At 34.6% G+C, this 11,590-nt stretch overlaps 1 protein-coding gene across 1 annotated transcript; it reads left to right on the forward strand.

Moving 5' to 3' along the window:
- LOC109724760 lies at positions 404–2,869 on the forward strand. Its single transcript, XM_020253695.1, has 3 exons — positions 404–915; positions 1,171–1,262; positions 1,867–2,869. The coding sequence occupies exons 1-3, from the start codon at positions 577–579 to the stop codon at positions 2,609–2,611; spliced, it is 1,176 nt and encodes a 391-aa protein (XP_020109284.1). The 5' UTR covers positions 404–576; the 3' UTR covers positions 2,612–2,869.

Genomic DNA, 11,590 nt, shown 5'->3' on the forward strand with positions numbered 1-11,590 from the left:
TTTCATAATGCGAACCAAACGCACCCTTAAGTTATTGAGATTGAAGAATAGGATTAATTTATCTTCAATTTTATTGTCTTTGCAAGCATTAAAATAGAAAAGATATTTTTTATTGTGCAATTAATAAAGCTTCATAAGATCGGTTTAGCACATTCATCTTGAGCGATTATCCAATTGATAACTTCGCTTGCGAAGAAGGATTTATTTAATTAGGTTAAAAAAAAAAAAAGCTACATATAGTGAAATTAAAAGTAACTCTAAAACTAAAAGTTGAGAGGGGTTTTGTACATTTATTTATACACTGATGCTATAATTTCTTGCCTCAAGCTCGTGCTGGAACTGCACCACCCTCAATTATTTAATTAATTGCTATTAAATACCCATCTAGCTATAATAAACAAAAGAGACACAAACACTGTAGGGAAAAAAAAAAAAAATCACCAAAACCAAAATCCCCCTCTTTATTATTTAGCCCTCTTGAGGGGAAGGTTTTGCACTCTTCCAAATCTCTCTCTCTCTCTCTCTCTCTCTCTCTCTCTCTCTCTCCTCATCCATCCATCTCTCCCAATCCCATCTATGAGGATCCGCAAGAGACCTCATCTCTCCTCCTCCTCCTCTTCTCCTCTCTCTTCTTCTTCTTCTTTGGTGGTCTCAGATCCATCTCTCCCACTCCCACCACCACAAAATGGAACAAGAGAGGGGCTGCTAAAGGAGAGAGAAATAGGAGAGGGGTTGCACCCAGATGGGGATCTAACAATAGAACCCCATCATGGGTATTTTTTCCTGGGGGAAGATCCCACAAAGAGGGGTTTAAAGGATCCACCTCTCTCTACTAATCCTTATCCAACGATTGTAGTGGATCCTTCCCACATCTCCACTTGTTGCATTACTACCCCAAATACTACCCATGTTGAGGTATTTACTCATCTACCTTTCTTTTTCCTCTAAATTTGTTCTTCTCTACTGCACCCTTAAACTCCATCTAGCTTCTTCTTTTTTTTTTTCTTTTTTTTCTTTTAAGATTTCTTTTCTTTGGTTTCTGGGTTTCCAAATGGGTGCAATGAGACTAAGTAGTAGAATATCCTCTCTCAATTGGATGTTGGTGGGTGGTGTTTCTAATGGTTTTTTTTTTTTCTTTTTCTTCTTTTTTTTTTTGGGTTTTTGGTGCAGTTGCTGATGAAGGAAGTGAAGGATGAGAAGGAAGGGGAGAAGATGGTGGATTCAAGGAGGAGATGGGATGCCCAAGTTAATAGTAATAAGAGGTAGGTAAATTAAAAGAGTTCACCCCCCTTTCTTTTTTTCTTATCTTTTTTTAATTTTCTTTATTTTTTCCTGTTTTTTGCCCTTTTGGAAATGCCTTGTTACATCTCCTATAGCTGGTGGTAAAGGAAAAGGGGAAAAAAGCATCCCATGTTTTCGCTAATGCCATGCATGCCAGCTTGACCCATCATGGCATCCCACCATCCCATCCATCCATGCACCCATCCACACACACTGACACACTTGCATAAACACACACACANGGAAAAGGGGAAAAAAGCATCCCATGTTTTCGCTAATGCCATGCATGCCAGCTTGACCCATCATGGCATCCCACCATCCCATCCATCCATGCACCCATACACACACACACACACACACACACACACACACACACACCTCCTTATTTTCTCTTAGACTTATTATTAACCCATAAAATGTATGTGTTATTGTATTGCACAAAGTGCTGGCTAAATGGATTCTAAAATGGACCTATATATGTCCCCTATATATGTCGATAATGGTAGCTAGGTGTGATGTATTGTGTGCTTATATAGTTACACCCAACATCCATTGTTCCACTTGGGCACCTCTTTGTCTCCACAGAATAGGGAGTGGCTCAAGCTCCAGAGAGAAGGCTCTCTCTCATAGGAAAAGAAAAGGAGTGTGTGACAATGGTGGTCGTAGTACTGAGGTATCCGAAGAGAACCCAGTTAAGAAAGAGAAGAAGCCTATGGGGAGAGCGAGAGCGAACACCACTTCACTTATCGACCATTGCACCGCGGATAACGGCGGCGACAGCAAGGAGGGCAATAGCGAAGGGACGAAGGAGGAGAAGGGAGGAGTGACGGCGAACGCAAGTGCAGGGAAGAAGAGGCGGAGCCCCGCGGTGTTAATGGAGGGCTCGCGGTGCAGCCGCGTGAACGGAAGAGGGTGGAGGTGCTGCCAGCAAACGCTTGTGGGTTACTCTCTTTGCGAGCACCATCTCGGCAAAGGGAGGCTAAAGAGCATGAGTAGCGTGCGCGGCCAATTGGGTGTTACAGCCAAATCGAAAAGAAGCGCTTCTGTGAAAGGCGGAGATGGTTCGGTTGCTGCATCTTCTTCGTCTCAGGAGCTTCTGGAGAAGCCGAAGCAGCAGCTGAGCTCAGAAGCCGATAATGGAAAAGAAGTGCTTTTCGAGGAGGAGGCGGAGGGGGAGGAGAAGGCAGTGCGAGGGAGTAAGAAGAAGAAGATTGGAACGGTGAAGGCCCGATCGATTAGCAGTCTCCTCGACAAAACGAATGGTAGCCACCCGACGGTGTCTTCGACCGTATCACCGCCACCTTCGTCACCGTTGCTCAATATTATATAGTCGTGAAAATGCATAGAAATTAATGGTCAAGCTGTTAATTAGTTTGATCAAGAAAGTGTGCTTCAATTTTTGCAGTAGGAAGTTCTTGTTGTATGGAAAAGTAAGCAGATGCATGCTTCATTGCACTCAACAAATGCTCATTCCCTCTTTATGTATATTCTCCTACTCTAGAGAACCAAACCAGGAGAACACAATACCTTTTTTGGTGCAAGTGTTACTATATATTGTTATTACTAACATAAGACTATTTCTGATCCAGTTTCCTAAAAAAAAGATATTAGAACTAATTTGAAGTTCAAATTCTTTTAAGAGGTGCTGAGTACAACTACTGCATTCGTCATTTTTATCGGTAGTACTTTATATCTCTAACACTACACATTTCTAAGGTGTTTATCTACCATTGCTATATTTATCTTCTACCATTATCTATTTGGTGGGATTAGTGTGTATATATATATATATAATGTGTGATAACATGAATTATATTGTTGAGAAGATTGTGATGAAGGGGTGGTAAGGCATCTTTTGTTAGCTGTGGGGGGGTTCGTTTTGGTGCAGAAAACTGTAGGCTTGTGTTGTACTGAGGCTATTCTTTTATTGGTTATTAATTTTTTCCGGCTCTGGCCGTTGTGGGAGGTGTGGTGGGTGATTATTTTCATTGTCTTCTGAAAACATATGATATTATTTTCCTTTTATTCTATGTGGGGTTTGTGGGGTTCAGTTGTTAGCTGTTTTCTTTTGCATCCAACTTGGGTGGCTGCAACCAGACAATTGGAGAAACTATTTGCATGCACTTTGCGCACTAAATTGCTTGTGCACTGCCGACCTATATATATATATATATATATATATATATATATATATATATATATATATATANTTTTCATTATTTCTAACAATTGGATTAAATACTATAACCCAGTGGGGACCACTCAACCCTAGGGAGACCACTCAACTCTAACCGACTAGTATTATCCTGACCCTACAATTTTTCATCCAAGGGTTAAAAACTTGATAGCAAAAAGAATGTTTTACTATTAATAGTATTCCAGTCTAATTATATATATATATATATATATAGAGGGTCCGGCTACTATACTATTATGAGTACGATCGCCCGCATACTCATAAGTTGTTTTCAATGATAGAGCTTTCGAATCGACGATCCACACCGTTAAACGTTATTTACAGCATTTAAAACTGCTAGAAATCAAATTTTATAAATTTTCGATATCATTACCTTACGATCAAGAGGTCACAAATTTGACAACTTTTTAACGACTGGTATGAGATACTTGCTAGTTTAACGGTGTAAAAGAATAGAAATTTGTTGAATTTTTGATAGAAAATTCTATTCACTACATAGATAAAGATCAATAACTCCGATCTTGAATTGAAGGATCTGATCATCCCTTTTTAGGACGTCGTTCGATTTTGACCGTTCATTTTATGCCCACTTGATGGACTTTATTATGATTTCGAAAATTTACGAAATTTATTTTTCAGAAGTTTCAAATACTCTAGATCGTATTTAATGGGGTGGATCGTCGATTCGGAAGCTCCATCATTAAAAACAACTTATAAATACGAAGGCTCCAATACTCAAAATATATAGGGCGTCACTACTACAGGTACAAGATTTAGTGGCGACAAATGTCGCCACCAAAAGCCAAATTGTCGCCACGAAAAATGTTTTGGCGGCGACAATTGATCGCCGCATGCCGCCGCCTAAAACCCCGTCGGTAAAACTATTTGGTGGCGACAAAATGTCGCCGCTAAAAGTTAGATAATAGTGGCGACATAGTGTCGCCGCGAAAAATTAGAGAATTAGTGGCGACATGGTGTCGCCGCGAAAAGTTAGCTAATTACTGGCGACATTCTGTCGCCGCGAAATATTTGGTGGCGACAATTTGTCGCCGCGAAAAGTTAGGTAATTAATGGCGATATTCTGTCGCCGCTAAAAGTTAGTTAATTAGCACCAGCCTAGTTATATGGTGGCGACTATTGTCGCCACTATTTTTCTGGTCTAAATTTATTTTTTTTAAAAAATAATTGGCAGTAATATCTATTATTGATTTAGTATAAATTGCTAAAAAATAATCTATAATTATAAAAATTTCTCATTCTTAAATTTTAACCTTTAATTTCAATTTAATCCTCTCAAAACAAAATTAAACCCAAGCAATATGGCTCAAACACCTTAGAACCAATATATATTAAATCTAATTGAATCTCTATAAGTATTTAATCATAAAATTAATCCACATAACTAAGTAAGACTGAATCAAACTTTAAATATTAAGAAGAGTATAGATAATCATATAAGGCAAATAAGTAACTTAAATTGTCTCACAAGAACCATGTTAGAGTATCATTGCATTGTCACCTAATATAATCACCCAACACAACCAAAAAACAAAACACAATAATAGTGTTTTTATCATTTCCACATGCTATCAAATGTAAAGTTTTCAAAATATGTCTAAATTCTTAAACTTGATTCAATACATCACCAAAATACTGCCAAAATTTTATTCGTCACGACCTCTTATAAATCNTATTGGAACTATTTAGAAATCAAATTTTATAATTTTTTGACATCATTTACCAAGCGATCAAAATGTCTCAAAAATGACTATTTTAACGGCCGATGTGGCACGTTTTTAAATTCAACAGTGTAGAAGTATCCAAATTAGATGAAAATTTAATAAAAAATTCTACTTAACATCAATAGTAAGACCAATACTTCCGATTTGAAATTTGAGTCCTTTATCACTGTTTTTTATGAGATTTTTATTTTCAGCCGTTCATTTTGAGGCTACTCGTTTACTAGACAAACGAAGTCAAAAAATTATGAAATTTGGTTTCTAGATAGTTCTAATAATGTAGATCATGTCTAACGGACCGATCGCCGAATCGGATGTCCCATTATTGCAAACAACTTACAAGTACGGAAACTTCCGTACTTTCGAAAGCATAGGAGCCTAACTCTATATATATATATATATATATATATACTCGTATATATATATATATATATATACTCGTATAGATCTTAAAATGAGCAAAGGAAAATTAATTTATTCCATGTGATTGTCTTTTTCCTTCTATTTATTTTTCAGAAATATGTTGGGTGTAGGTACCTACTGCCTCAGAATAACCTCCCAGGCTCCCATGTGCCCACTCCCAGGTGGGGTTTACCATGCACGGATGCACCCTCCTCCAAATAGGCCATTGGTGTCACTGGTTGGTTAATACATATAATCTACAGTATCTAAAAATTATAAGTATTATAAAAATTTTCGAAAAAGAATTTAAAAAGCGATATTATATTGATTCACACGAGAAAGTTTTCATGCATCTTATTTGCGCACCCGTTCACATTTTAAGCGTGATTTGAACTTAATTAAAACCTAATGTTTGCACCCAAAATATCTATCAACTTATGATTTTGCTGTTTTAATACACAGATGTTTTTGAATATTGTGAAACATATTCAGAAAATTAGATCTTGATTTTAAGATATTAACCGCACAATTCAGCTAGAAATGGAGCCCAAGATACAATCGGTTCAGGCAATAATCTCTCAAGCAAACGAGCTGCTCCTAACAATAATGTTTGGTTACCGCGCGCTGCCACACTGTTTCTCCTCCATTTTGTTGAATCCCTTTGTCGTGTGATTAGGGCTCCGTTTTGATATTACAAACAGATTATGTTGTGTGCGTGACGAAATACGATTAAAAAATATTACTTTTTTATAGTCGTAAATAATAGTAGAAAATAGAAGTAGAAATACGTTTAAAAAAATACTGTTACGACAAACGCACAAACGAAACTGAAAATGACGAATACAAAAATCGATAAATCATAAATAGAAAATAGAAGAACACACAGATTTATGTAAAAAAATTTTTTTTGAAAAAAATCACGGACGAGAGAGGAGAGAACTTCATTGTCGAGAAAGAAAATACAAGTTCTGAGTACAATCATCATTTATCGCCTTTAGAGTAAAACGATAAAGGATCGAAAAAAAACTCCTAACTGGTTTCAGATTTGATCTATATTGATTGCACGGGGCTCCACCCCCTGTATCTCCTGGCAAATGAAGCAGCGGGCTANACTTTAGGTGGATAATGATACCCTGACAATATAAATTTTGGGGATATTTTCATAAATGCGCCATTAAGTACCATAATATTATTAATGTCTTTTTAAATTTAACAAGTTGAGTGCACGTACAGATACACGCAATAATTATTTTAATTTATTTTAAATTAATATAAATTTGTACATCATATTTATCTAGAAATTTATAATAAAAATATATTTTATAAATTCATATGTTATATTTTATTAGAAAATATTTGTAATATTCTGTATTGTTTTTTTTATATACATTAAATATTTTTGTATATTTTTGATTTTTGATAAATCTAAAATTTAAGTATATGCTTTAAACTACCGGCATCAAAATTTAATTCATATTTATTTTAGAATTAAAAATTTAATTTTGATCCCTCATAATTAAATTTTTTTAATTGTTAATTCAAATTTGAGATAAAAAATTAAATTTAATTCCTGATTTAAATTCAAATTTAAATTTTAATATAAAATATATAGATAAGAATGCTATTTTTTAACAAATTGATCATAATCGTTAGTTTTTATTTGAAATATTTCTTAACAAATTGATCATAACCGTACGCAAAACTGAATTTATAGATGGTATGAATGCTGTTTTTTTAAACAAAATTGATTATAACCGTTCATTCTTATTTAAGATAATTTTAATAAATTAATCATAACCGTTTGTAGAATTGGATCTATAGATGAATATGAATGCTATTTTTTAATACATTGATCATAACTGTTCATTCTTATTTAAAATACTTTTTAATAAATTAATCATAACCATTCGTAGGGAATATTCTTTCTTTTTTTTTTTTGATTTCGTTTATTATTGTAAGAATTTCTATATGCTTTTTTATATAGTAATAGTAATTAAAGATCTCTTAAACAACCACAAATATCACAAATATCTCTAATGGTTAGTCTTTCTAATGGTTAGTCTCCATCCAAAATAGCAATCACAGTTAAAAAATATCCATTATGCCCTTATATATTATATCATTAATGGTCTTTAAACTTGCTATCTGTTGATATTTAAAATTTTTAAAAGTACCCTCTAAATTATTTACTTATTATTTTCATCGTCACACATACATCATACCAATAAACTAAATTTGAAATTAAAATTGACATTCAAGATCTAAATTTAAATTTAAAATTTGAATTTAAAATTGCAAGTCGATTACAAATCTGAAATTTAAATCAAATTTACATTTTGAATTTGAATTTCAAAATAAAAACTTGAAATTAAATTTAAAACTAATTCAAAATCTAGATTTGAAAGTAAAATCAAGTACAAAATCTCAATTTAAATACAAAATTAAATTTGAATTTAAAATTTGAATCAAAAATCAAATGTTAAATTTAAATTTGAACTCAAAATTAAATTTGAAATTCAAATTTAGAATTAGAATTTAAATTTAAGCGAATCTAAGATCAAATTTTAAATTGAAATTGAATTAAAAATTCTAATCGTCTATTTTAAAACTACTTAGGTAAAATTGATATTTTAAAAATTAATTACCATTGAAAGATTTATGTGACTATTCTAATATTTTTAGGAAACAATGTGAATATTTTTAAGATTTGATGGATAATTATGAAAACGTCCGAAAAGTTTTAACTAACGCACTAAGGATGACTCTTGCCTTTGTAAATGGTATTCGTTAGAGATGTCAACCGGTCAGATTAAGGGCGGATTTCTTAAAAAGAACCCTAATCCGAACGGACTCAAACCCGAGACACCGACGCCGAAACCTGAACTTCCCGACGCGTTAAAAATCCCATATCCGAAATCCGAATCCTCCGAACCCGAAACCCGGATAAAATTGTGAACCGAACAATTATTTTTTTTTCAATATCTTCAAAAATATTATACTTAAATTAAATTTTTAAAATACAAATTCAAATATAACTCAATATATATATATATATATAATATAGTATATATATAATATATATATAGGTTGCGCTGCTGTGCTCTTAAGAGCACAGCAGCCCGTGCTCCTAAAGCATCAGCCATCATCTAAATAGATGGATGTGTTGAGATTGAGGAGCTTTAAAAGTTAATCCAGTTATGTAACACAACCCACATTTTCTCTCTCCTCTTTTTGTTTTTGTTTTTTTTTTCTTTTCTTTTCTCTTTTCTCTCTTCTCTTCCTGTCCTTCTTCCAGGTTCTCCAACTCCATCTCTCTACATGCTTCATCTCCTCTTTCTTCCCAATCTCTCTCCTCTCCCTCTCCTGTTGAATCGCGGAGACCTCCGAACCTTTTGAGGAGCCGCGAAGTGGAAGCACCTCCCTCCTCAAACACGAGCCGCGCCGCACCTCCAACCCGCGCCACACCACCACCGCGCATATATCTTCCCTCGGGCGACCCCCCCCTGGACCTTCCCCTCGGCCCCCCCCCCCCCGGGCGCGACCCCCCTCCTCCCCCACCCCCCGCCACCGCGCGACCTTCCCTCCGACGACCGGCGCCCCCATCTCCCCCGCCCCCGCCGCTCCCGCCCGCCCCCGCCGCCACCGCCCCGGCGTGACCTTTCCCTCGCGAGAGAGATAAAAACAGAGAAAAGGAAGAGAGAAAAGAGAGAAAAGAAAAAAAAAAGACAAAAACAAAAGAGGAGAGAGAAAATATGAATTGGTTAACCATCTAACTGGTTACGCTTTTAAAAGATCCTCTCCAATCTCAGCCCATCCCATACTATTTAATATGATGGCTCGTGGCTTTAAGAGCACACGGCTCTGTGCTCTTAAATAGCAGACAGCAAGCCCACTCACTACTAATAATATATATATATTAATATATGACAAAATAAATTCCGGCGTTCGGGTCGGGTTCAGGGTCGGAATTCGGGTTCGCGTCGCGGTAACAAATCAAAACCCCCGTCGGTTCTATATTTTATATCCATATCCAAATCCATATCCATATCCATCGAATATATCCGTTTCATTCGGGTTCGGGTTCAGATAAAATTTCGGATATCCATACTCATTGACATCCCTAGTATTCGTGAATCAATAGCACAAATTTTAATCTCTATATAAATTTTAATCGACTACAGAGATGACGTATAGAGATCAATTATATATAGACGCTATTATATATATAGAGAGAATCTTACTACTATAGTATCGATAGTAACAAGCGCTTAATGTTATCGAGTTTTTTTGCTATTAGATTAATCATTTTGATCATTTTCAGTTGTTAGATTATGCTATTTAACAAACCATCCTTTAGATCATACTATTGTAGTTTTAGATTTTATTGATTAACAATTATTTCGTATGGTATTAAAGTAGAAGGTTTTTAAATTTGAATCAATTTAGACTCCTAAATTTTTTAATTAATTTAAATCTACATTTCAAACCTATTTTAAAAATTCGGAGGTAGACGATTGTTTCACAACCAACACGAAAACTATTGATTTGACAATCTATTTTCTTCAAATCTTTCCTTTTCTAGCTCCTAATTTTACTATATTTTTTATCATTTAATTTAAGTTCTCGTCGTGATTTTATTAAATAATATTTCGGAACGACAATTGTTTCACCACAAACCCACTGGCCATTGATTTATGAATCTACTTTTTTATAAAGAATTCGAAGGAAACAAATCGTTCAAATTATGCTGGAAAAATTAAAAAGATAATTAGTAGCCTCTTTTGATTAAAAGGTGAAAATTGTCTAATTATTTAGAGAGAAAGAGTGTGTGTATGTGCGCGAACGGGCCAGGCTAAGAATCACTATACTAACCAAGTGACAATAGATGTTTATTATGACATAAAGTATGATTGAAAAACTAGGACTAGACAATTCATAATTAAATAATAGCTTGAAATTAATAAATTAAGTTGCACTAATTTCATACATATTTTAGATTTAAATTTAAGAAATAAATGAAGTATCATGAGTATGAATTCTCTGTAGCTAATATTATACTACTCAGATTTTAAGTGCATAAATCTTGTTTCTAAATTTGATTTGGAAACAAAGTTATAACACTCAAAATTATCTAATTTTATTTCATCCAATTAGCTACTTGGGTTTGTAGTTTTGCATTATATAGGTAGAACTATTGAGACAACACATCATTCTCACAAACTATTTTTACAAATTTAGATTATTACAGTATTCGAAGGTCAATACAAACACCCAAATTGAAAAGAAAAACTCTCCATAACTTGGAATCTAAAGTTTGGATCTAGTGTTGTGATTTTACATACTTATCAAAAACATCATAAAGAGCGGATCATCAATCCAATGGTTACGATATCGATACTATTAAATACCGTGGCACTACTCAGTAATGTACATGACAACAAAACTTTTGTGCGAATGTTGCACATCTTGTAACTTTTTCATTAGAGAAGTCGGAAGATTCAAAATTTTGTTTATACTTTTGCAAAGCACAAAAAAGAATCTGAACTTGCGACATTTTAGATAGCCGTTCAGAATAGCAACCATTGTGTTATCGGAGTGACTGTTCACGCGCCATCGTATTACATGAAATAAACGATGACAATTAAATTTGGTCCTCACAGTTTGAGATGGGGCGTGACATAGATGCTTCACAAATCAGTACATGGTACAGGAAAAAGAAGATCATAGGGTCATAGAAGACCTAAATTTCATGTCCTTTTGTTGCCACTTCTTCACCTTGCCTTTGGTTCCTTTTAGGCAAAAAAAAAGCATGCAGGTGATGTGGACTGCAAAAACTGTCTCCAGTTGAAAATATTCCCTGCACCCAGTGCACCCCCCATCATCCAATGCAACCACATTCTCGCAGCGACCCTAATTTGAGGATGTAAATAACTTTTTGGAGCTATGGACCATTTTGAGTTGGCTGTATAAT

Source organism: Ananas comosus, linkage group 2, assembly GCF_001540865.1.
Source record: "Ananas comosus cultivar F153 linkage group 2, ASM154086v1, whole genome shotgun sequence".
In the NCBI taxonomy this organism is placed as follows: Eukaryota; Viridiplantae; Streptophyta; class Magnoliopsida; order Poales; family Bromeliaceae; genus Ananas; species Ananas comosus.